Below are 26,811 nucleotides of genomic sequence, written 5' to 3'. Positions count from 1 at the left end.
GTATAGATCAAAAGAAGAATGATTATAACACTGATCACTGGATCTAAAATTCACCTTCCTTCAGTCCAAAGAAGCAATCATTCACCATGACCCTTTGTTGTCTCTTACTTAACCAACTTTGCCTGCATGCCATCAATGTTCTTTTTTTGCATGTGCTCCAGTGTTGTTGATAAGCTTGTTATGTAGACCTTTATGAAAACACAACATCAACTGCATTCCCCTCATCAACTCTACATGTTACTGTATTTTTTTAAAAAATGCTATCAAATTGTTAAAGACGATTTGCCCTCAAACAATCTGTGCTGGCTTGCCTTAAATAATCCATTTTCCTCCAGATGATTGGATCAATGTTTTCAAAAAACTTTCTCACCACCGACATTAAATGATGTATTTAGCTTAACCTTCCTCCCGTTTTCGAACTTTTGCTCATCTCTGCCCTCTGGCATTGATCCTTGCATCCAAAGCACATCTGAAGATTCTGGTCAATGGTTCTGATGATTTAGCCACTTTCAGTTCAGGCAAGGTCATTCAACTCATTATATGCTTGCTAGCTGAAGAACTGCAATCCAACTTTTCCCATGCAGCTCTTCCTTTCTGACATTAGAGGTTATGCAAGGACCAAATATGCTAAGGGCTTGTGTCATTTACATCCTTTAATGCATTGAGTCCCAGAAGGCTATTACCTTTGGATGAAAGTTTTATTCCTTATTCCTTATGCCTTAAATACCCTGTAACCATTCTACCTGTCACCTTGTATGCATGCTCCTCCCCACTGCCCATTATTGACTGCTGAGGTAATATACGCCAGTTCACCCAAACTAGGTCTTCCATAATTTTATATGTTAATTAAATCTCCTGTCAGCTGCATCTATTGCAGGGAAAACGCCACCGCCCTTGTCAGTCTTTCAAGACTAATATTCTCTAATCCTGCAACACCATTCTAAATCCCATTGCCCTCTCTTGTGCCATCATATTCTTCATATGGTCACTAAAACTGTATGCAGTATAGTACTTTGGGCTAACTTTAGTTTTATGCAATAATTCATTAGGTTGTCTTAGGAAATACCTGCATAATATGAAAGTTAAAATACATTTTAAAACTGGATAGAATTTAAAAAGGTTATGGCTGAGGAAACATGTTAAGGTAAATTTCATTTTAAAGTTCTGGTCTGAATACTGCTAATATTACATAATAAAAACAGATTTTTCATGAAAACATTTTCAACACTGTTGAATAAGTTTAAAAATGTTTCAAACTATTTCATATTAGTTAATATACAATCATTTTATGTATGTCAGTCCCTTTTTGATATTGGTTAGTACCTTTTTAAAGTTATTCAGATATACAAGGGGCTCAGCAACGCAGGACCTTAAGACTCAATTTCTACTTATTCTGCTGCATTTCTAATAATAGAATTAGCTTGTCTTTATATTGCACAGGTGTAACTTCAAAGGGAGTCACAAATATGAATTGAATATTTATTAACAGTGAGCACTTTTAAAGAATTGATTATTTTGTGTGTTTGATAGTCCAAAAAATTATCATAGGCTGTTTACTCACGCTGGGGTATTAAATCTTGAAAAGGACCCTACTGGAGCAGATGAAGGGGGAACAAGACCGGGCAAATTGCTCGAGACACTCAGACAATTGAGAATTAATCATAGGGGGAACTACCGTCACCTAATGGAGGAGATGCTGGCTAATTACAGGCTAGCTCAGATCCAGGGGGAAGCAAGCACTACCGAGCAAGCTGTTTCTACTGCAGTTATGCCTGCTAGAGAATCAGAGACCAGGTTGCGAACAGATGAGGAGAATCGTCCTAAGGATGTAAACTGAACTGATGAAGATGTAGTAATAAATGAGAAATGCCTTAAGTGCTCACGCTTTCAGCATTGTGTATCGACTCTGTTATAATTTATAACACCGCATGAGTTTATGATCTCTATTGCATGGTTTTATTGTGTTTTGTGTTTGTAATTTCAAGTTTTGTTGTTCGGTTGCCATAATAGCCTACACAGTGACAGCTAATTTTCAAAACCTATCTGTAGCGCATTAATTTTGGTTGTAAAATTGTAAATGTAGTAAATGCATGATTCTAAAAATATGCTTATGACATTGATAAATCCACCATGGTTTAGTATAAATGTTAGTTATTTGTGAACTGTCCCTTGTGGTATGTTCTTTTTGCAGTATTCAGTGAGAGAGGAGATTTGTCTGTTTTTAATGTCCAATAAAGCTTTACAGTATGTCTGGACCATTGTTTAACTTGCTTATTACAAGTTAATTTGGATCTACTTTGTTCACCACAATAAATGATTATAAAATAAAACGTGAAACCAGCTGGTTGTGTTTTACGTTTGGTAAGTGACTTGTCTAGACATTACATTACATTTGCATTTTAAGAAAAAAAGCATTTAACACAGAAAATTATTATAAACTTGAATATTTTAATACATCCCAGTTACAGTTTTTCTAAACTGTTAATTAAATGCATCATTTTGTATATACTTATAACACTTAAAGCAAATGCTTAGCATATCATGATTTCTACACATTGCTTTACAATATAAACTAAAGTTTTATTCAAAACATAAACATCTTTGGTTTGGAGGATCCTGGCAAAATCAAAGAATACAATGTACAGGTTGCCACAAGAAATTATTATGGCATATTCCAAAGGAACACTTGTAACATTTGACCTTGTACTGGGTTAGTTGTGCTGAAGATCTAAGTTGGTTTTTTTTAAGATTGTACATACAGAATTTATCTGAAGAAAAGATGAAAGCACTGCTGGTGTTAGAGAGAGATCTGGTATATATAAAAGAAACATCATTTCTAAAATGTTTGGCATTTGCCATCCCAGTATATGCTAACGATAGAAAGAATGAGATGAAAATAGTTTCTTTTCTGTTCTTAGACTTTGTGTTTTGTGAACTTCTGATTATTTTTAAAATTTGATCAACAGGTTTCAATATAAAATTTGAGCTTGAATTGTACTGCTGAGTTTTAAATACTCTACACAAGACAACTACTTTTCTACATGGCCTCATCATTTTATTGAATATGCAGAAAAAATGTATGATAGACTGGGATGAAAGTACAGATTTGTTTATATTGTTTTATATTTGCAATACTTGGAACTGTTATACTAGCAAGCAGTTCATCAAACATTCAATAAACAAGCTTAAACACACTTGCTCCAAAAGGCTGATGTATTCATTGAAAATTTAAAATCTGTCAGTAATTGTTTTGAAGAAAGAGCCTAAAATTTCTTTGTGTTGTAAATTAATATAGTTTTATTACTGCAGGCAAGATCTTGATTACAATATCGAAATTTCATCAAAACTGTAACTTCATACTAAGTTTAATTTTGCAATTAGATGATTATTTCATATTTTCTGTTTTCTTAAACAGATTTCAAGCTTTCTTATCTTGCACCCATGTTAATGTTTTAGACAGAGGTGAAAATGCATTACACATTGATGAAGAACAAAGATACTCCAAGATTCATTATCATATCGTCCTAAATTAGATAGGTTTTGAATTTTGAATGTAATATGATTCTCTGTTCAGCAATCTCTTCACATCCTCTCCTAAATGAGATTACACTGAAAGGTTAATTTGTGCAATCAAATTTATATTTGATATAAAGATGTACAATATTTGAAATAATGCAAATTACAAGCTTTTTAAAATAATTGAATTGTTGTTTGTTAATATGAATTGTTTTTTGAATTTGTCAGTTTGTGCTTTTTATCCCCTCTTTCCATGGACCACTATCCCCTTCCCAAACAAGAAGTTATTATGTCCTGCTGATAGATTTTTCACTGCTGTGTATCCAGTATTAAGACAGATTCTATTGCTTTATGCTTACCTGTTCCAGCTTCTTAAAGTAACATGTCACCTCTGTACTTTCCTTTTTATATTTGAAATTTGCAAGGCATTTACAAAACTTTTGTGCACATGGTAGAGAATGCAAGTGTAATAGTATTGTTTTGTTTCTCACAGGGTTCCGCAGATCTTGAAGACCCCTGGTAGTTAAATAGGCTAGAATCGCTAAGAATTTCCTGGTTTGAAATATGGAAGAAACCTTCGTTCACACACCTTTTATTTACTACAAGGGAAATTAAAAATCCAAAGGATCTTCTTTTAAAGTCATTTTGTCAGAAGGGCAGGAGGAACTTAATTGTTAGAATTATACACCATTTGTTCATTTTTTTTTGCATATTCTAATATTGCCACTCTTGCGCATCTTCCTGTAAAACAGTATTTTGTTGATTGCCTCAGACTTACTGATTGCATCTGTACCCAACTTGTTGCCTAAAGGAATGGTGATGCTGTAGCAGATGTAATAAAAGTATCTGAGGTGCATGGATTTCTAGTTTCATTTGGAAGATGCACTGAGTACTGTTAATTTAAATCTAACTCGCCGGACATGAGCATGTACAAATTGCTGTATAAGGCATTACTTGATTGCAAGGTTCAAGGTTGAGAGCTTCTGCACCTATCTCAGGCCCAGAGGGAACATGCAGTAAGCAGAATGCTGTAGAAATTTATTTCGTGTAATTCTTCACTTCAATTTCTGCTGTACTACCAAATACTCAGTTTTCTCAGCTGTCCGATATGCAGTATATGTTGTCTACTGCTTGCTTGAAGATAACATTGCATTTGGCAATAAATGGAGCAAATGTATGGTAAAGTTCCCTTATGATTTTAAAGCATGTGTAGATTATAAGCTCTTGCTAAGCAGAACCTTTGGACAAAACTGAATAGATTAATTTATGCTTCTATGTCAATTGTCATTTGCTTCAGACATCCCACTCATTATTGCAGAAGTTGAAAATATCGCTATAAAATTTGCCTTTCTCACACAATATTGTAAATTGTGATTTTGTTCTACATGTGGTTTTCTATTAGTATCATTGATTTGCAGCAGAAATAAAGACACAGCCTTGTGTAAACTGGGGTATAGTTTTGCAAAAGAGAATTGTTTGCATTAACAATTATAAAACTAGAGATCACATAGATTTATAAATGCAATTTAAAATATTCTATTGTGAATTTAAGCTTTACAAAATACGTTTCTTAATTTTGTTCAGTGATTTTTCTTTTCATTCATTGTGGAATGGGCATGGTACAGAGTGGCTGTCTTTTAAGGTACTTGAAGATTCTTGGTTTGATTTATATTTCTGCAATAACACAATTTTACTGAGTAAGTTTGAGCTGTGCATGTACTAAAGTTCGGTTTAAGCTAATGGTTGAGGGGAAGGGGATTTGAGCAGCATTTGAGGGCAGAGAGAGCAATGAATGTATCCACTTGTACACAAAACACATGCTATGGATGCCTTGTAAGATTTAAATGATTCAGCTAGTCAGTTGATGGTGTACTGTTGAGAAATGCCCTTAATTGTGATTGAAACATACTAATGAGTGTTGCTGATTGGATTTGTATACAATGGAATTCATTTGTATTTCTCTAACTTTGTTTTTTTTTCCCCCCTCATTAAGTCCTTATGCTGGAAAGCTGCCTGTTACCATACACCCTTTGAACACTGGTGCCTACAACCAGCTGCCCCAATTGTTTAGTTCATTGTGTAGGTATGATTCTTGGCCTAGAGAGTATGATTATTGCCCGTGTTTTTATTTATTCACTAGATTTTAGCTACAACAATAAAAATGTCCTGAAGAAGATGATGTTAACAGGTGTTTTGACCCTTTGTTGAGATTATGGGGTTGTTTGAGGATGGGATGAAGAGTGTCCAAGTGGTTTCTTACTGTCCACGGACTGTTGACTCTGGTCCTTCCCTGTACTGACTATAGTATATTCCCTGTATGATATTTGTGATGTTTCATACAATACAGTGATCATAACCACCTTGTTATCTTCAATAAAGGATTGCTAAATGCATTATGACTTTTGTATTTACAATTTGTATCATGTATATACTGCCTGAGAATAAATCCTGTCATATTTTGGGTTTGTATGTAATAGAGAAAAATCTGGTTCCTTTAATAACATTGAGCCTTTTTGCCATGTGACAAGTCAATATTTTACGGTTACAAGTTTAAGAAAGTACTTCAAATAGGATATTCAAATTCATTATTTTAGAAGTTTTTTTAAAATCCTCGTTGGGGTACATTCAACATCCTATTAGATCAGGTCACATAAACCACAAAGGATTTATTTTAAAACATGGAACTGTGTCCATAGCATGCTTCAAAAGCATGGCAATTTTGTTTGACATTTTTTTTCAATAATGATGTGGAATAATGTAATAACACTTTATATACAGATTACTTAACTATATGTACACAGTTGATCTTGCGCTTAAAATATTCTCTCCTTTTAGAATGGAAGATGCAGTTGCTGCTTCAGATCATCAATATAAGTATGTAATTCTCCTTCATGCTTAGAGATATTGAGCAATAAATATTCACGGATACTACATTCATTTCAATTATATATCCACTACATTCAATTCAATGATCTATTTCCAATCATACGGTCCAAGTTCTGGAATATAGCTGCCATGTACAGAAGAGCACACTTAATTTGTTTGGTAAGTAAACCACAAGGCTTCAAAAATTGTTCCAAACAGATTAACAAAAAATTTGGCCCACTGAGTAAGAAAAGGCATTGATCCTTGAAATGGAAACTTGAATACACTGAGTGCTCGGTAGACCAGTGAGCAAGTTATGATATTTTAGAAATAATCCCTAATCAGAAGCAATACAACATTCTATTACTTTAGCCCCAAGGTAACTAATTTATTGTATCTGCTGAACAAAGTAACATCTTTGAAAAGTGTTTACAGGATGTTGGCCAGTATTGTGGTGGATCTTAGGTCCAGGACAAATGGAAAAAAAATTCCTAAAGCATTAAGTTACAGGTTGTCAATTCTGTTGTCCAATCTTTCTACAATCATTATGAAATGCCTTACAAACCTTCATTTAATATTTCCTATGTAGTGTATATCAGAATCTGTTGATTATATTATTTTATTGATTTAAGTGTGGGTTAAATGCTCAATTGATTTCTATAGCATTTAAATGCTGAATTTGTTTCTGTTATTGGGGGCATGCCCCTGCCTACTTCGTGATTCAAAGTGTTGACTACAGAAATTTGTTCCTTTAAATTGATCAGAAATTCTAAGCCAAAGGGATTGCACGTGCAGATTTAATAATTTAAATGTTATTGCTTATCATAGTACGAGCAAAACTCCAGTTGAGCAGTGTCGCGCACTATCTTGTGGAACTGCTGTTGTAGAAATTTACAATATTCCGTGTTAGAGAAGAAGGTGTGTCAGTGGTTCTCTTTCATTCATTAGAATGGCTGTCCTTCCCTTGTACAATTGCACAGATGATGTCAAGTGTATCTCCACCAACTCTCTTGACCCCCTGCTGTCTCTAAACTGTCAGTGTGCTTGTCCCAACAGTCTTACTCAATAAGCGGTAATTCCTTCCAGTGTTAACCATTGTCCTTGAAACTCTTTAAAGACTTTGTTCCCTAGCCACCACTTCAACCCTCTTCCCAGCAACTATCTGATCCTTCATAAGCTTGGTGTCATATTTAACCCTAGGATACATGTATTTTGGACTACGCATCACTGACACCTGTTTCGATTTCTGTAGAACTGACCGACTTACCTTGTGCTTCTTTCTCGAACAGTACATTCCAAATTTTGTCCTCAAAGTGTCCAAGTTAAAGGAAAAATCTGACTTGCATGTAAATTCTACCAGTTGAGGACTTTGTTAATTTTGAAAGAACTAATGTCACAATTTTCAGTTATTCACAGTTGGATAGCAGAGCAGTGATCTTGAGGAATGGATTACCCTTGTTTAAGTATATCACTGCATGAAGTACTAACTTGTGGGTCCCACAAAATGGAATGTTCTTGAGGCAGTGCTTTATTCAAGGTTCCTGGCCAATGATGAATAAAAATCAGGGTTGTCCTTGTTAAAGGGGAGGGGTGGAAAATTTGGAGAATGGCATCATAAACTGTAATTTATTTTTGGTCAGCCTGCCAAAAGCAGATCGAGAAACTTTTTAAAATTTGAATTGTCATGGATGATGCTGCTACAGCTGTATTTATTCGTCTTGCACTGAATTGTAGTAGTTGTACGTGGGATCAATACATACTGTATGTGTAATGGGTTTTAGCTGGAGAATTCCAGGCTTTTGAAGAAATGGTAATTGTATATTTAAATCAACATTGATCTGAAAGTGGCATTGATGGTAACAATTATATCAGGTTTTTTTTGTTGCAATGCATCTGTAGATTTTATGTATTTGTAGTCACAGTGTTGCTGATCCTGAGTTGGGTGAGTGTGGCAACGGTCAAAGAAACTGCTCTGTTCCAGATGTTGAGTCTTGATTGGGGCTCCAGACATCCAGCTGACAGCACGAATAATATATGAGCAGCCAGGAATAAGTTGCGTGTTGCAGATGACATCTCTACAGTCCTATTTTTTGAAATAGCTAGTTGCAAAGTTGCATCATTCATGTGGAAAGCAAAATTTACTTGCAAGTCAATGTTTGTGAGTCTGCATAACTTTGAAGCCTGAGTCATCCCTGGTATTTTTATGGTTTCTTGACTGTAGCTGGAACAGCTCTTCTAATCTGTGCACCAACCCCTGGATATTAAAGAGGATAATGGATGTGTTTAACCTTATCCTGATGCACTACTTGGGGCTTTTCCTGCAATTGTCATGTTGCCAAAGTTTGCACTTTTTAAAAGTTCATTCTTGTCATGTAAGTGCCTCCCAATAGCTATAACTAGGTGGCATCACAGGCCACCTGGTCACATCAGGCATTAAGAGTTTTTATTTGTTCACAGGATGCAGATGTCACTGGCAACCTTCAATCATTGTTCCTGAATTGAAGAAACAGTTAACAGTCAACCACATAGGTGAATTTGGAATTGCATACATCTCAGACTGGGTAAGGATGGCAGATTTCCTTCCCTAAAGGACATTATTGTCATATGGGTTTTTGCATTATTTTTAATTTAATTACTTAACTTAAATTCCTCAGCTGTTATGATATGATTTATGGTCCAGCTCTTAAGTAACGAGCTGATTAAGTAACAACCACTTTGCTACCAGATCTGCTAAGAGTGAACGTATACTGAGAGACTGAAATGTCATGTTGATGTGACAAGGAGCCAGGTTTTCAATGTCACTGGTTATAAATCTCAGATCAAAAGTCTCACAATGATTCTAATGTAGGTCAAGCAGCAGAATATTATTTGGGCAAAAAGACAACTGAAGTGTTGGTTACTTTACCGACAGCTATGATTGAACTTGTGTCATTGAAGTTTTAAATATTCCCTCAAGTTTTGGGGAAATATTCTTCAACGTCTGCTCTCAAACATTATTACATCATACTCAAACAGAAGTGCATTCTAATTGAATAAGTACTGTGTTCAAAGAATCTTGCATCAAAAAATGTTTTCCGTCTCCGCTCTGAATTCCATTCACTATCTTTTGTGTTGCACTTTTACCTCCCCACTCTACCCACTAAGATGCCACCAGGGATTGTTTTGAATCTGATTCCATAAGCTGAAAGCAACAGGATAAGTTTAGGTTTGAAAATACTATTGGATTAATCTTTGGAGAGGTGCAGAGCTGATTTACTGGAATGATGCTAGGGATCAGGGTCTTCAGTCATGTAGAGAAATTGGGAAAGTTGGGTTGCTTTCCTTAGAGAGTTGGTTAAGGGGAAATTTGATAGCAGAGTTCAAAGTTCATGAAGGGTTTCTTGCAATGAGTAAGGAAAAAGTAGATTCCATGGCCAAAAATTTTGAAAGCTAGAATGGACAGTTTAAGGTGAATAGTGGATAAACCAAGGAAGACGTGGGGAAATATTTATTTACGTACTGTGGTGTCCTGCATGGATGTGTGGTGCTGCAGATTCAATAAATAACTTCCAAAAGGGAATTGGACAAATACTTGGAGGAAAAAAAATTACAGCGTTGAGAGGAATGAGCAGTGGGATTGATTAATTTTTTTAAAACCCAGTCGAAGAGCCATGAAGGTGGCCTCCCATGCTGTATCATGCTGTGATATAATGGAGGCAAACAAAACTGATCTCTATTTTGAAATGAGGTGCAGATAGATGGGTCTGAAAACTTAGGCTTGCCATCTAGCATGTACGAACTGCATGAAGGAAAGCTGCCTATCAATTGGGCAAGCAGTGCAAACCCTGTATGAAAATTAATGCACTATCAAAAGGGTTGAAAATTATTTGACCAGTAAACTGCAGATTTTCCTATTAATATTTGATTCCAATCAGAAGTATTCAAAAAAAAAGTTACTGTACAAAACTTGTATGTGCCCATAAATACCACAGGCCTTATTGGTGTAGTTAAACAATTGTGGTCACAAAAAAGTTAACCAACAGTATGAAGTTTGGAAAGCTCTCAAATTCAAAACTGAATGGTAATGTATGAAACTAATTGGACTGCAGAAGTACAAAGTAATTTTTCATTTTTTCCGATATGAATGTTACTGGCAAGGTCAGCACTTATACCAAGCTACCTTAGCCAAGTTAGTACCTTGCTAGGCTATTTCAACAGGCAGTTAATAGTCCAACACAGTGCCGTGGAACTTCAGTTGCATATAGGCCAGACTAGGTAGAGACCAGAATGGGGCATTAAAAGGAAATGCGCAGTAAAGATGTTGCAATTCAACAGCAAATATTTTTATAACATTAAGAGTGTAATGTAGTGGGGTGTAAGACTAGTAAAGATAGATCGAAGCAAGATTAATGGACCTAAAAAAAAAGATTTGTTAAAACTGTAAATATTCCTTTGAGAAATAATTTGAATTTTCTCACAAGATTGTCAGAGCATGTAGAATTGGTAACTTTGTCACACATTGAGAATTTGTTAAGAAGGAGGTAGAAGTGGAGGTGGAGAGAAACCTATGTGATTAGTAGAATGTGACAAGTGAAGGTCCTGGGGTCTCTATAGGGGTCTCAACTTTTCAATTTGTGTATTAATGAATGGAAGTGTATATCCAAGTTTGCATATGAGACTGAGGGGACTTGTTGATTTCTGCTGATGAGATCAGGAAGTTAGGAAGAGAAATGGACATCAGTGTGCTAAAAGCCAGATCGAGTACAATGTGGGAAATGTGAGATGATCAACTCTGCATGTAAAAGAGAAATCAGACTCATTTAAAAAGGATTTGAGGAAATTGTATGCAAGGATGACTAATAGCTCGGGCGTAGGTTAAAAAAGACAAATGGAATTTAGGCCTTTATCTTAAAGGTTTGGAATATAAAAGAGGTAGTGACATTTGGAGTTCTTCAGCACCCCAGTTAGACCTCATTTGAAATATTTTGTCTAGTGTTTGATGTAGAACCTTAGGAAAGCTTTTATTGGTCCAGCAGGAAAATTGTGTGAACTATATCACAGGAGCACAATTTTGAAATTGGTGTGGGGAGCAGTTTTCCTACATGAAGAGTGGTGGAAATCTGGACAACTTTCCCCAAGAAGCTGTGAGTGCTGGGCTGATTGAAACAGCTAAAAGCATAAGTTGTGGTTAGATCTCATTATCCTCAGTAGCCAACAAATAAAAATGTTTTAATAAGATATTTTCTGCAATAGTATCTTTGCAGTGCTAGTGAGGAAGAAATTGTTGATGATGTGTCAGCTTTAAACTGATAACTGAGGGGCTGGGGAGAGGGAGGTATTTTTCACTTACTGTTTAACTTGAGAATGAAATTTTAGTTTAATTCAACAGTAGAACTTTTTCTTTTGGAGTTGAGACTGATCAAAAACCTGGGCCCTTTTGAGAGAGATCATTGGAAGGAGTGTAACCTCTTGTCGGTCTCGTAGGAAAGAGGTGTTCTGGCTGTGCTCGGCCAACAATGTTGATAAACCTTGCTGATATTTATGCTCTTGACCCAGCAATGAAATCTGTACTCTGTCATCTGTTTACGTTGATAACTATTGTTTTAATCATAGTATATATTAACCTTATATGGACCAAATAAAACTAACTGCTGATAACTGCATTGATATTGGGTTGAATCATAAACTGCACACATCCCCCCCCCCCCGCCGCCCCCCCCAACCATCATCTATGCATGTGCTCACATGCAGAAGATCAAGTCTTCCTGTAGAAATGTTTGGATAAGGAGATCAAAGAATGCAGATTGGTGGAATTGAGCTACAGATCGGCTACAGTCTAACAATGGAGGCAGAGTAGCTTTTGTTTCTATTAATCGGCACATTAAATTTCATTTGTTCCCTATTTGGGTTACGAGTAAGAAAACTTAATAGTGTTGAAATAAAAAGTTAAATACATTTATTTTATATGCTGTATCTGAGAATTATGAAGCACGACACAACACTAAGTTTAAAAATTCATACCATATTCAAAGGTAACTTTTAAAGCATTATACACAACTCTTTATTGTACTTTTTCATTGTGCCAAAGCTAATGACAATGTTTTTTTCTTGCAGATGGATATAGGGTAGCAAACTGGATCCAGCTTGGATGTAGAAGTTAACGATAGTCTCACCAGACATATTTGCTCTTTCCCCCATCACACCCTCAAGTCGTTCTTGCCAAAATGTTGCTTTGACTTGGAGGTTGAAGTGCTAATCACTGGTGGTATAAAGGCTGCTTAGGTAAAACCATAAATGTTTATAATGTTATTTCTGTGCCAAATAGCACCTGAATATTTAGAAATGCAAACTAACTTTGCAAGTAAGTGTAGGAGAAACTTCACACATGGGGAGGTCTATGAAGTGTTAATTTTGAGTGAAGCCTACTGCTTGAATAAAATGTTGGTTGATGCTTGAATGCAGTTGTTGCCTCATACAGGTATGCAGACTGCTCTATATTAACTTTTTAAGAATTGCTTGATACTGTGTGCTACAATCATAAGCTTTACAGGATGAATTACACGTCTTCCATCATTTTATCCTTCCTCAGTGACAAAGGTCATTAAGAGTTGTTGAAATTCTTGAAAGCAAACTTAACACTTGGAATTAAATCCTATATAAGACAGCAATGGAAATACATGGAACGGTGCAAAAATGTTCAACTTGTAGCTCTGACAATCCAAAGTCCTCATGGTTCTTGCATCATTTTTGAACTAGGTCTTGGCCATTATTATAATGACTGAGTGTTGTTATTTTTCATTTTGCTGTTCCTGTTGCTCTGTGGGCAAGTTAATTTCCCTCTATGCTGATCAGGACAACCCGCATACAAAATTAGCCCTAAAATTAGGTTTTATCATGGTAAAAATTGTTAAATGCTTAATACTTGTGCTAGAGATTCTAGAACCATGGGTTACAAATATTAGGCAAACACTAATAAATACAATGAGGGGAAATTTTTAAAGTGATAAGTGTAAGAGCTTGCTATGGGAAGGAGAAACCAGGATAAATAGCATGGAACTATTTAAGGAAAAGCTAGCTAAGTGAATGAGGGGCAAAGGAATAGAAAGATGTTGATGAGATTAGATGAAGCATAGCAGGAGAAAGCTTGCATGGAGCATAAAACAATGACCAATTTCAATGCTGTAAATCGATGTAATTCTATGGTAATACAATCAGTTACATGGATTGAATATAATATATATGGCACAGGAACGTGCCTTCTGGCCCATAAGTCCTTTATAGCATTTATGGTCCACTTGAGCCTTCTATCTTTGCTCATCTAAATCTATCAGCATAACTCTCTATTTCCTCCACCCTCATCTGTTTGTCCAAGCTTCTCTTAATGCATTTATACTATTCCCCTCAACCATTCCCTATAAATAATCTCACCACCCTTTGGGTATAGAAGTTTACTCTGGTTTCCCTATTGGAATTCTTGATAATTATATTGATGGCCTCTAGTTAACCCTTTCCCGACAAGTGATGGCAACCTTTCTGTATCTACATCATTTTTAAAAATAATTTTAAAGAACTTTGTTAGGTCACCTTTCAGTCTCTTCACAAGGGAAAGACTCGGTCTGTTCATTCCTTCCTGATATATCTATCCCTGCAGACCTCTGCCTCCTTTCCAGTACTTCAGTTTTATTCTTAGAATATGGTGGTCAAAACTGTTTGCAATACTTTGTGTGATCTAAGCAAGGTTTGATACAGGTTTAGCATAGCTTCCCTATTTTTCAATTCTATCCCTCTGGTTTGGGGGGGGGGGGTGGGAAAAAAAGCTTGATACCACTTCCTTTATGAATAGCTACCTTTTATTCCCACTGTCTTGAAGTCAGTTTGTAATCCATTTTGCTACTTTTTGCTTGACTCTACATTTTCAGACTTTTTTTTATCATGGATTACCTAATCAGCCTTTTGAAAATCTAGATAAATTGCATCTGGTACATTACCACTGTCTGCTTTCTCTGTTAACTCTTCAAATTAATTAATATATGTAATATTTATCCAAATATTTATGGCTGCTTTTTCTACTGTGGAATATCATGAACTGCCAATTTGAAAAATGAGATGCCAACAAAAGTACAACTTAATGTGATCAGAAAAGTAGCAAGTTGAGGCTGATGGTTTGGAGATGGGCTATATCTCAATTTGCTCAAATTAATTCTGTTTTTGAAGGAAAATGACACATTTGTCATAATTGTTGATGTGTTATAAATAACAAGGGACTGCAATGAGAATGAATACACTTTCTGGTTGGAATGTTGAAACATATCGCCTTGAAATGCCAGCATTCTGAAAGCCAAGAATAATCACGATAGTAAGAGTAATATTAGGGATGTGAACAGTCAGAGATACAGAACTGCACATGCTTTGCTTCTAGTACATTTAAACATTCCTAGAGATGCAAAATCACCCACTCCAGCCACCTACTTTCTCTTCCAAGTCATCAATATCTATGACAAACAACAGAGGACCCAGCACCGATTCCTGAAGAACACCACTAGTCACCCTGGATCCCATGTGTTCTAACCTTTCAGACCAGCCTACCACATGGGACCTTGCTAAAGTCCAGATAGCTAATGTCTACCGCCCTACCTTCGTCAATCCTCTTGGTTACCTTTTCAAAAAAAAACTCAATCACATTTGTGAGACATGATTTCCCATTCACAAAGCCATGCTGACAATCCCTAATCATTCCTTGCTTTTCCAAATGCAAATAAATCCTGTCTCTTTAGAATCCCTTCCAATAACTTTCCCACCATTGGTGTTAAGGCTCACTGCTCTGTATTTCCATGGCTTTATCCCTGTTGCCCTTCTTAAATAAAGGCATAACATTAATCATCCTCCAGCCTTTCAGTACCCCACCTGTGGCTGACAAAGTTATAAAAAAAAGTCTCTGCTAGGGCCCCAGAAAACTCCTCCCTTCCTTCCCATAACATCCTAAAACACACCTGGTCAGGCCCTGGAGATTTATCCATTGACATACGGTTCAGGATCTCCAACACCACCACCTTCATAATGTTGATATGTGCCAAAATATCACTATTCTCTTGAACTCATCAGCTTCATGTCCTGTAACGTGTAATATGGAGTTTGGTTTAGATCATTATTTACAATCCATATTTAATAAAACAAATTTAATATATGATGTTGAAAATAAATATTACAATACCAGCTTATAGCACAGAAAGAGGCCATTTGGCCCATCATGTCCATTACAGTCCCAGCAGAACAATCAGAATAATTCTGCTTTCTTATTTCCCTGTAGCCCTGTAACCTGTTCACTCTTGTATACCCATAACCCTCTCCTTGCCCCCCCCCATAAAAAAAACTACTTTGTCACTTGCCTACATTAAGGGGCCATTGTGGGCAGAAACCCATATAGTCATGGAGAGAACATGAAAATTCCACACACATAAGCACTCAGGGCCAGATTGGTAATTTATGAGCTGTTACGGTTTTTTCATTGGACAAGCTTCTTATCTGAAATGTGTTTGTATGTATATGAAATAGCATTATACAAAGAGCAATTATTTAAATAGTAAATGGGAGTTATTTTGGTATGGTCACAACATTTTTTGATACTTTGAGTGAACAATAATCCAAAACAATGACTGAAGCCTATTTAAATCTATCCAATTAATGTTAGTTATGTATGTTACAGCACAGTTGAATCAGCACAGAGCTTAAAGATAAAGGTAACTAAGTTAAAATAGATAAAACAATTTTTGCACCACTTTGATGTACATAGATATCTACTTCCACTAATGATGTGGATCTTTTGCTAACATTAAACTATGCATGTTGATATTTTTCAGAATTTGCATCCATTATCTGCTCATTTCCAGGGCTATCAGTTGTTGATGAATAAAGATAGAACCATAGATACAAACAGTCTAAACTGGTTCCATGAACAAAATGTTTCTGATATACATTGTGTCTGGATGATGAAAGATAACATTTATTTAACTTCAGTTTATACCTTAAATGTATAAAATACTTCCTTTCATTATTTTGTGTTGTTTTCAATTGGGTTTTCTGAAATTAAGGTGGAACTTGTGGTATGTTTTCCCAGCTATTCACATTTTGTAAACAAGGTTGGGAAGCATTGTTAAGTGGTTAGTGGTGCCTATTCTAACTTAGCCAATTGATGCATTTAGAATTTATGCTTAAGAATCAGAACTCTTTACTTAAATATCATTCATAATTATTCAACAGCTTTTAAAAAAAATACAGAAAATCAGATGGACAAAATATTTTAACACAAATCCAAAAATTGTGAATTACCTGGTGCAGTTGCAACAGGCATAATAGCTGCAAAACTGCAGGAAGTTGTTGCTCCACAGGAGGAGTCCAATTGGAAAAACAGCAATGGGGATCTTTCAGGATGTTGGTTAGGCTATGTATAGGTTTGGTTGCCACACTATGGGAAGGCATGATTGCACTTGAGAGGAAATTCACCAGGATGTTGCCTTTATTGGAGCATTTCAGAAGGACTGGCTGAATAAACTGGGTTTACTTTCATTGGAGCCGAGCAGGGTGAGAATGGAACCAGTACAGGTATACAAAATTATGAGGGTCATAGATAGAAAACTTTTCTCCATAGGAGAGGTGTCTAAAACTAGAGGACAAAAGTTTAGGGTAAGGGGTAAAAATTTTAGAGGGGATCTAAGGAAGAACTTACTCATCAGAGGTGGTTGGAATCTGGAAGACACTGCCTGGGTTGTGGTGGAAGCAGGTACTCTCACAACATTCAAGAAGCATCTGGATGAGCATTTAAATTGCCAAGGCATAGAAGGTTATGGATCAAGTGCTGGTAAAATGGAATTAGTATATATAGGTACTTCAGAATCAGGTTTATTATCAATGATGTATGTCATGAAATTTGTTGTTTTGTGTCAGTACAGTGCAAGACACAAAAATTACTATAAGTTACAAAAATAAATAGTACAAAAGAGGAATAAAGAGGTAGTCTGCATGAGTGTGGTGGCCAACAAGTCTGTGCTATGTGACTCTATGACTTAAGGAAACCCACAAATGTATGCATGAATACTTAAGTTAATATTAGCCATTTTTTGTATTGTTTCTGCTTAATAATTTTATGGATTTCTAAGTGTCTTGTTATTACAATCTGAATTGTGGATTCCAGCATTTTGCCAGCAACAGGTATCGGGTAAACCAGAGGACCTTGGAAAAAGTTCTGATCTAGCAATCCCAAAGGCATAATGTCACCTGAACTTCAGTAGTCAAGTTACACATGCAGGTGACACTTGTGTTTGCATGCTCCAAGACATTCTCACATGCTTTAATGAATGAATTGACAGGTCTTGTAATCAACATCTAGAAGACCAAGGTCCTTTTTCAACCTGCACCTTCTGCATCATGCTGTACTCTACTATCAAGGTTTATGATCTGACCCTGGAAAATGTGGGCTACTTCCTGTATCACAAGAGCCACTTCTTGGCAAATTTAATGATAAAATTCACTATGCCTTCAATAAGCTAGCACGCGCTTTAGTCGATTGAGGAAAAGGGATAGTTGAAGATCAAGACTTCAGAACTGGGACAAAACTGATTTGTGATTATTGCTTTCCTGTATGCCACTGGAAATGTTCCACGGGCTGTCTCTGCACAACATTTTGAATGTTGTTGGAAAACAATGCATTGAAAGGATGAGCAGGTCAACGCCGCTAGACAAAGGTTGGGACTGTCAGTGAGATTTTTTGTTAAGCATTGCGATAAGTGGCTGCCCATTAGGCAAAACCTGAGTTTCAATGAACTTTTGAGAGGGACGGCCACGTGAGCAGTCTGGGCAAAGCACCAACTCACGCGTGCGCAGTTGTCGGGCGGGAAAAGTGAGGGCGAGCTGTTTCGGTTGGTGCGACGTGAAGGTGTGTGATCGTTATATCGTTCATGTCCGGCCCAAGCACCGCGAACATGAACAAAAAAATTAAATCTCTGATTAGCATAGCATCACCACTGCGGGGTAGATCCCCGGCACCCTCTTTTGTGAGCGAGAGCCGAGCTCCGGCCAAACTATCGCCCGGGGTCTCCTTCGGTCTGAGCGTCTCTGACAAGGCCTTGGACCGCAGCAAGCTGCCTTCGGGCTCCAGTCAAACAGAGGGGCTTGGCCGTTTTAGTGGGAACGTCAGACACCAAGCTGCGCGCCCATCCATTGCAGAATCGAATAGGATACTGGGCAAGATGGAGTTGCAGATGGCGAGCGGGCCGAAATGGATGTGGGTCAGGCGTTTCGGCCTTGCTCTGTTTTTCGGCAGTGTGATGTGCGTAGTGGCGGCGGCCCTGGTCAGCATCGTTCAGACCCCCGAGTGTAAGCCGACTCCTAAACTGGGATGGTGGCAGAAGGGACCATTGTATCGCATTGCTCTTCAATCGTTCCGCGATACGACTGCGGATGGACTGGGAGACCTACGTGGTAAAACTATACGCACGTAGTCTTTATTGTTTTACTTTGTCTTAACATGTATTCACATTAACCGTGCAGCACCTCCACCCATTACTACAACGATGGTCCGGGTGGAGTGGGGTGTTGTATGTGATTCATCCCAACATTCCCAAACCCCAGACATTGCTCAAACACCTTCGGCTGCTTCGGTAGTAACCCAACCTCCTTAATAGGCTGATCCCTGACGATTGCACAGTTTTAAGCAACATTTGCAACTCCACTCTAGGACCCGGGATTTGGGTGAATATGTTGCACAAATGTCGCCTGGCACCTAACCATCTCTATATTTTGACATTTGATAGCATTACAATTAACTAGAAACAGGACCAGCTCATTCTGCCAAACAGACGTTGTCAGGAGTTGTATTATGTATTGAACAGTTCATTTTCTGCCAGCTGAAAGTACGAAGTCCTAGTCAAAAGTTGTGATAGCTGACTGAATTAAGCTGCAACAATACTGTCTAGGACAAAGCAGGCTGCTTGATAAGTTTAAATATTAATCTTCAGTGTAGAGTCACAGGGTTATACAGCACAGAAAACAGGCCCTTTGGCCCAACTCATCCATGCCAGCCAAGGTGCAGACCTGAGCTAGTCCCATTTGCCTGTGTTTGGTCCATATCCCTCTAAACCTTTCCTATCCATTTAACTGTCCAAATGTCTTTTAAACATTGTAATTGCACCAGCCTCTACAACTTTCTCTGGCAGTTCTTTCCTTCCATATACCCACCATCCACAGTGTGAAAAACTTGCCCCTCAGGTCCCCTTTAAACCTTTACCCTGGGAAAATTCTGAGCCTTCCAAATAACCTCTTGAAAACATTTTCACAAAATGATCAGAGGGTTTCAAGAAAGCTCACTGCTCTTTTTTTCAGGGACTCTCAACCCCACAATCTGAGAATAAAACATAGAAAACAGAAAGAGGAGGCCTTTTGGCTCTTTGAGCCTGCTCTGCCATTAAATACAATAATGGTTGATCGTCCCAATTCAATTCTGTTTCTGCTTCTCCCCATATTCAGAGCTATAAGAGCTATATCTAATTCCTTGGATATATTTAATGATTTTTCCTCAACTGCCTTCTGTGGTAGAGAATTCCACAATTTGGCCAGTCTCGGTGAAGAAATTTCTCATCTCAATGCTGAATGGCTTACCCCCTGTATGCTCAGGCCATCTTTAACTTTGTCATCATCAATAACATCCTGCATCTAGTCTGTCCAGACTTGTTGGGATTTTGAGTTTCATTTCTTCTTAACTCTAGCAAATGTAGGCCTAATGGTTCCATTCTCTCTTCATGTTGTCAGTTCTGCCATCCCAGAAATCAGTCTTTTGAAGCTTGGCTGCACTCCCTCAATAGCAAGAACACCCTTAGTTGAAGAGACCTAAACTAGAAAGTGTGGTTTCACCAAGGTCCTGTACAATCGCAGTAAGACATCTCTCCTTTTGTACTCATTGTCTCGCTATGAAGGCCAACATACCATTTGCCTGCTGGTTCTGCATGCTTGCTTTCAATGACTGGTGCACAAGAACCATTCAGATAATAATCTACCTTACTGTTTTTGCCACCAAAGGTAGATAGCCTCACATTTATCCACTCATCTATCCAGCTTTGAATTATACACAGAATTACAGATATTACATTTAATTCAGTTACATAAATCATTCATACATACTATGTTTTAGCTGGGATTAGAAAACTGAACCTTGTGGTATTCCACTCGTCACTGACTGCCATTTTGAAAAAAGTACTGTTTTCTGTCTGCCAACCAGTTCTCTACCCAAGTCAGTACATTACCCCTACTCCCATGTGCTTTAATTTTGCTTATCAAAAGTCTTCTGAAAGTCCAGATACACCACGTTGATTGGTTCACTCATCCACTCTATTAGTTACATTCTCAAAAAATTCCAATAAATGTTTCAAGTGTAGCGGTTGCTACCACGAAATAAAACAAGACGCTAGTCGAAGGATTGTCAAACAAGAACTGGTTTATTTTCCCGCCTTGCGCGGGCCTTTTAAGGGAGACTGTTCCCGCCCAATGCAACCGGCAATGACGAAAGTACTATGGCATCAAGTCTTTCCCGCACGCAGGTTCTCCCCGTCGCTCGGGAAAGACGAGGCCCGCCGCCTCATCGCGCGACCCGACTACCGAGCCAGTTCGCCTGACCGGACGGTGAGTCGCTACACAAGCATGATTTCCCTTTCATAAAGCCATGGTGATTTTGGCCAATCCTGTCACTGTTTTCAAAATGCTCTTTCATTACATCTTTAGTAATATTTTCCCCACCACCAGTGTCAGGCTAACCAGTCAATAATTTTCCTGTTTTCTCTCTCCTTTTTTAAATACTGGGTTACATTAGTAATTTTGCAATCTGTAGGAACTGATCCAGAGTCTGAATGTTGGAAAACGAATAAGTATGAGTCTTGGCTTAGTGGTAGAAATCTTTGCTCTGAGGCAGAAAAATTCAGGGTCAAACCCCTTCCAGAAGTGGTGCTCATAATCAAAGCTAGCTTTTGAGTGATGTGATAAATTGTTCAAGGTATTTCAGATGACAGTTGCTAAACTAAGACACAGACTTCTTGTTTAGATAGTTAAAAGTCAAATCTGGACTTTTGGTAGAAGAGAAAAAGGATTTAAAGTTATCAGATATAACAATAGCTTTTTGTAAATTAACTACTTTTAAACAACACTGGCTACATTTGAAAAGTAATTCAACTCTTTATCCTGAGAAAATGCAAACAAATGTATTTTTATTTTTAAGCTTTTTTTGTGATAATCTTTCTAGCTCCTGTTTGTAGAATGAGAATCAGATCAGATTTATTTATTATACTGACATAAGATGTAAAATTTGTTGTTTTGCAGCAGCAGTACAGGGCAAAGACATAAACATCTATAAATTACAAAAATAAATTAATAGTGCAAAGAAAAGGAATAATGAAGTGGTATTCATGGGTTCATGGATCGTTCAGAAATCTGATGGCTGAGAGGAAGAAGCTGTCCCTGAATCATTGAGATTGGATCTTCAGGCTCACGTTCCTCCTCCCTGATGGTAGTAACGAGAAGAGGGCATGACCTGGATAGCGAGACTCCTTAATGATAGATGTTTCCTTCTTGAGGCACTGCCTCTTGAAGATGTCCTCAGTGGTGGGGAGAGTTGTGTCTGTGATGGAGCCAGCTGAGTCTATAACTCTCTGCAGCTTCTTGCAATCCTGTGCATTGGAGGCTCCATGTCAGGCTGTGATGCAACCAGTCAGGATGCTCTCCACCGTACATCTGTAGAAATTTGTAAGAGTCTTCGGTGACATACCAAATCCCTGTGCCTTCTTTGTGCTTGCATCAATGTGTTGGGCCCAGGATAGATCCTCTGAGATGTTGACGCCCAGGAACTGGAAGCTGCTCACCCTTCCCCCCCACTGACCCCTCAATGAGGACTGGTGTGTGTTCTTCCAATTTCCCTTCTTAAAGTCCACAATCAGGCCTTGGTCTTGCTGATGTTGAATGTGAAGTTGTTGTTGCAACACCACTTAATCAGCGAATCTATCTCACTCCTGTAAGCTTCTTCATTGCCATTTGAAATTCTACCAACAACAGTGATGTCATCGGTTAATTTATAGATGGTGTTTGAGTTGTGCTGAGCCACACAGTCATGAGTTGTATAGAGAGTAGAGCAGTGGGCTAAGCATGTATCTTGAGATCACAAGATCACAAGATCACAAGATAAGGGAGCAGAAGCAGGCCATTCGGCCCATCGAGTCTGCTCCAAGGAAAAGGGAAAAAGAAATGGGGTGGGAAAAAAAGAGAGAGAAAAAAAAAACTATTCTAATCCCATTTGCCAGCCTTATCCCCATATCCCTTGATACCCTGACTATTTAGATATCTGTCTATCTCCTCCTTGAACACCCCCACTGATCTGGCCTCCACTGCTGTGCGTGGCAAGGAGTTCCACAATTTCACCACCCTCTGGGTAAAGAAACTTCTCCTCATCTCTGTCTTGAAACTGTACCCTCTAATTCTAAGATTGTGCCCTCTGGTCCTGGACACGCCCACCAAGGGAAACAGCCTAGCCACATCTACTCTATCCTTACCTGTCAACATTTTAAATGTCGCTACGAGGTCCCCTCTCATCCTTCTGTACTCCAGCGAGTACAGTCCAAGAGCCGACAAACGCTCATCGTACTTAAGCCCTTTCATTCCTGGAATCATTCTCGTAAATCTCCTCTGAACCCTCTCCAACGTCAGCACATCCTTCCTAAGATGCGGGGCCCAAAACTGCGCACAGTATTCCAAATGAGGCCTCACTAGCGCCCCGTAGAGCCTCATCAACACTTCCTTACTTTTATACACTATACCTCTCGAGATGAATGCCAACATAGCATTCGCTTTCTTAACCACCGATCCAACCTGGTGGTTAACTTTTAAGGTATCTTGTATAAGTACCCCCAAGTCCCTTTGTACTACCGCACTATCAATCTTCTCTCCTTCTAGATAATAATCTACCCGCTTATTTCTACTTCCAAAGTGTACAACTGCACATTTCTCAACATTGAATCTCATCTGCCATTTTCTTGCCCATTCTCCTAAACTGTCTAGGTCCCTCTGCATTCTTTCTATTTCCTCTATGCTCCCTACTCCTCCACTTATCTTGGTGTCATCCGCAAACTTAGCCACACAACCATTTATTCCATCATCCAAATCATTGATGTACAAGGTAAAAAGGAGAGGCCCCAACACCGACCCTTGCGGCACACCACTAGTAACCGGTAACCAACCAGAACGAGATCCTTTTATTTCCACCCTTTGCTTCCTGCCAACCAGCCAATTCTCCACCCATTTTGCTACCCTGCCCATAATTCCATGACCTCTCATCTTATTAATCAGTCTCTTGTGAGGCACCTTATCAAAGGCCTTTTGAAAGTCTAAATACACAACATCTACCGCCTCTCCCTTATCCACCCTACCTGTGATTTCTTCAAAAAACTCCAATAGGTTGGTCAGACAGGACCTCCCCTTCACAAAACCATGTTGACTAGGTCCTATCTTGCCTTGCGCCTCTAGGTATTCGGTAACCTCCTCCTTGAGGATAGACTCCAATAATTTTCCCACCACTGACGTCAGACTAATAGGTCTGTAATTGCCTTTGTGCTGCCTCCCACCTTTCTTATATAACGGAACTACATTCGCTACCCTCCAGTCCTCCGGAACCATGCCAGAATCTATCGATTCCTGAAAAATAATCGCCAACGCCTCCGCTATCTCCACAGCCACCTCCTTCAGAACCCGGGGATGCACCTCATCCGGTCCGGGAGACTTATCAGCCTTAAGCCCCTTTAGTTTTCCAAGCACCTTCTCCCTATTAATCTCAATTGAACTCAGCTCCAATTCGTGAGACTCCTGACTAATGGGCACATTGCTTATGTCCTCCACGGTGAAGACCGATGCAAAATATTCATTCAATTCCCTTGCCATCTCACTATCATCCATTATAATACCTCCTGCACCGTTATCAATTGGTCCTATGTCAACCCGTGTCTCTCTTTTATTCCTTATGTATTTAAAAAAACTCTTAGAATCCTTCCGAATGTTGTCCGCCAGCTTCCTTTCGTAACTCATCTTTGCTTTCCTAATGACCTTCTTAGTTTCTCTCTGCAGATTTTTAAAATCGTTCCAATCTTCTGTTTTCCCACTAATTTTTGCTACTTTGTACGCCGCCCCTTTTGCTTTTATTTTATCCTTCACCTCCCTCGTTATCCACATCTGTGCCTTTTTTCCATTCAAAACTCTGCTGACAGTCAGCGAGGCAGAGATGTTATTGTGGATCCTCACTGACTGTGGTCTCCCTGTAAGGAAGTCGAGGATCCAGTTGCAGAGGGAGGTACAGAGGCCCAGGTTTTGCAGGTAGGTTGTTAGTACCAAGGGAATGATGGTATTGAGCTGTAATCGAATAACAGTAGCTTGATGTATGTCTTCAGTTGTCTAGGTGCTCCAGTGCAGAGTAGAGAGCCAGTGAGATTGTGTTTGCTGTAGACCTGTTGTAGTGGTAGGCGAATTGCAGTGGATCCAGGTCCTTGCTCAGGCAGGAATTCTTACCGTAACCAACCTGTCAAAGGACTTCATCACAGTAGATGTAAGTGCTGTGGGTGATAGTCCTTGAGGCAGCTCACCCTGCTCTTCTTGGGCACTGGAAAGATTGATGCCCTTTTGAAGCAGGTGGGAACCTCTGACTGCAGCAGTGAGAGGCTGAAGATGTCCGTGAATATTCTAGCCAGTTGGTTGGCACAGGTTTTCAGTAGCCTGCCAGGTACACCATTGGTGCCTGATGCCTTGCAAGGGTTCACCTTCTTGAAGGATGTTCAGACGTTGGCCTCTGTGACAGAGGTCACAGGGTCGTCAGATACTGTGGGCACAGGTGTAGTGTTATTCTCCCTTTCAAAATGTGCATAAAAGGTGTTGAGCTCATCAGGGAGCGAAGCATCACCACCATTTATGCTGTTAGGTTTTGCCTTATAGGAAGTAATTCATGCAAACCCTGCCACAGTTGTCATGCATCCGATTTTTGTCTCTAGCTTCAATTGGAATTGCCTTTTCACTCTCGCAATGGACCTCTGTAGGTAGTACCTGGACTTCTTGTAGGATTGTAGATCTCCGGTCTTGAATGCCGCAGATCTACCCCTCAACAGCCTGCAAATCTCTTGGTTCTTCCAGGGCTTCTGGTTTGGGAAAACTTGGTATGTTCTTGAAGGCACACACTCATCCGCACAGGACTTGGTTAAGTCAGTGACGGCTCTGGCATATTCATTCAGACCCGAGGATGAATTCCTGAATGTGGTCCAGTCCACCGCTTCAAAGCAGTCCTGTAAAAAGTCCTCCACCTCCCTTGAATGTTGGAAAATGAATAAGTATGAGTCTTGGCTCAGTGGTAGAAATCTTTGCTCTGAGGCAGAAAACTTTAGGGTCAAACCCCTTCCAGAAGTGGTGCTCATTCTGCGAACTACCATGAAGAGTTAATCATGAAGCAAACTCCACTGCCTCTGCCTTTACCTGATGCTGCCGTCTGATCTATGCGTGGATGGTGAAGCCCTTGGGCTGGAGCGCTGTGTCCAGAGTGCTGAGGGTGAGCCATGTCTCTGTGAAGCAGAGTACACAATAGTCCCTGGTGTCCCTCACTTATTGCAGTCTTGCTCTGAGGTCTTCAAAGTGGTAGTCTAATGGGATATAGGGAAAGGGTCGGAAAGCGGAGTGAAACATAGAAAAACCTACAGCATAATTCAGGCCCTTCGGCCCACAAAGCTGTGCCGAACATGTCCCTACCCTAGAAATTACTAGGCTTACCTATAGCCCTCTATTTTTCTCATCTCCATGTACCTATCCAACAGTCTCTTAAAAGAGTCTATCGTATCCGCCTCCACCACCGTTGCCGGCAGCCCATTCCACACACTCACCACTCTCTGAGTAAAAAAACTTACCCCTGACATCTCCCCTATACCTACTCCCCAGCACCTTAAACATGTCCTCGTGTGACCACCATTTCAGCCCTGAGGAAAAGCCTCTGACTATCCACCCGATCAATGCGTGTCATCATCTTATATACCTCTATCAGGTCCCCCCTCATCCTCCGTTGCTCCAAGGAGAAAAAGTCGAGTTCCCTCAACCTGCTTTCCTAAGGCATGCTCCGCATTCCAGGCAGCATCCTTGTAAATCTCCTTTGCACCCTTTCTATGGCTTCCACATCCTTCCTGTAGTGAGGCGACCAGAACTGAGCACAGTACTCCAAGTGGGGTCTGACCAGGGTCCTATATGGCGGCAATAATTACCTCCCGGCTCCTAAATTCAATTCCACCATTGAAGGACAATACACCATATGCCTTCTTAACCACAGAGTCAACCTGCGCAGCCGCTTTGAGTGTCCTATGGACTCGGACCCCAAGATCCCTCTGATCCTCCACACTGCCAAGAGTC

At 39.1% G+C, this 26,811-nt stretch overlaps 2 protein-coding genes across 9 annotated transcripts in view; both read left to right on the top strand.

Moving 5' to 3' along the window:
* Nucleotides 1-5,912, top strand: part of ppm1ba (protein phosphatase, Mg2+/Mn2+ dependent, 1Ba) — a 109,583-nt gene extending 103,671 nt beyond the window's left edge. For 4 of the 8 annotated variants that reach the window (XM_052012115.1, XM_052012118.1, XM_052012114.1 and 1 more), the window contains exon 6: nt 1,586-3,166. In XM_052012115.1, the coding sequence (XP_051868075.1) occupies nt 1,586-1,837 (252 nt within the window). In that variant the 3' untranslated portion in view covers nt 1,838-3,166. Of the gene's footprint in view, nt 1-1,585; nt 3,167-4,009 lie in introns of those variants that run through there. The other 4 variants (XM_052012120.1, XM_052012121.1, XM_052012113.1 and 1 more) reach the window with 3 other exon arrangements.
* A 12,353-nt stretch (nt 5,913-18,265) lies between these two features.
* LOC127568517 (4F2 cell-surface antigen heavy chain-like) overlaps nt 18,266-26,811 on the top strand; it is a 59,400-nt gene continuing 50,854 nt past the window's right edge. Inside the window, exon 1 of the mRNA XM_052012370.1 lies at nt 18,266-18,834. Coding sequence (XP_051868330.1) covers nt 18,312-18,834 — 523 coding nt within the window. The 5' untranslated portion in view covers nt 18,266-18,311. The remainder of the gene's footprint in view (nt 18,835-26,811) is intronic.

This window comes from Pristis pectinata, chromosome 3 (genome assembly GCF_009764475.1).
Source record: "Pristis pectinata isolate sPriPec2 chromosome 3, sPriPec2.1.pri, whole genome shotgun sequence".
Classification (NCBI taxonomy): domain Eukaryota; kingdom Metazoa; phylum Chordata; class Chondrichthyes; order Rhinopristiformes; family Pristidae; genus Pristis; species Pristis pectinata.
The sequence above is the reverse complement of the archived record's forward strand: the minus strand, read 5'-3'. Positions and strand labels throughout refer to the sequence as shown.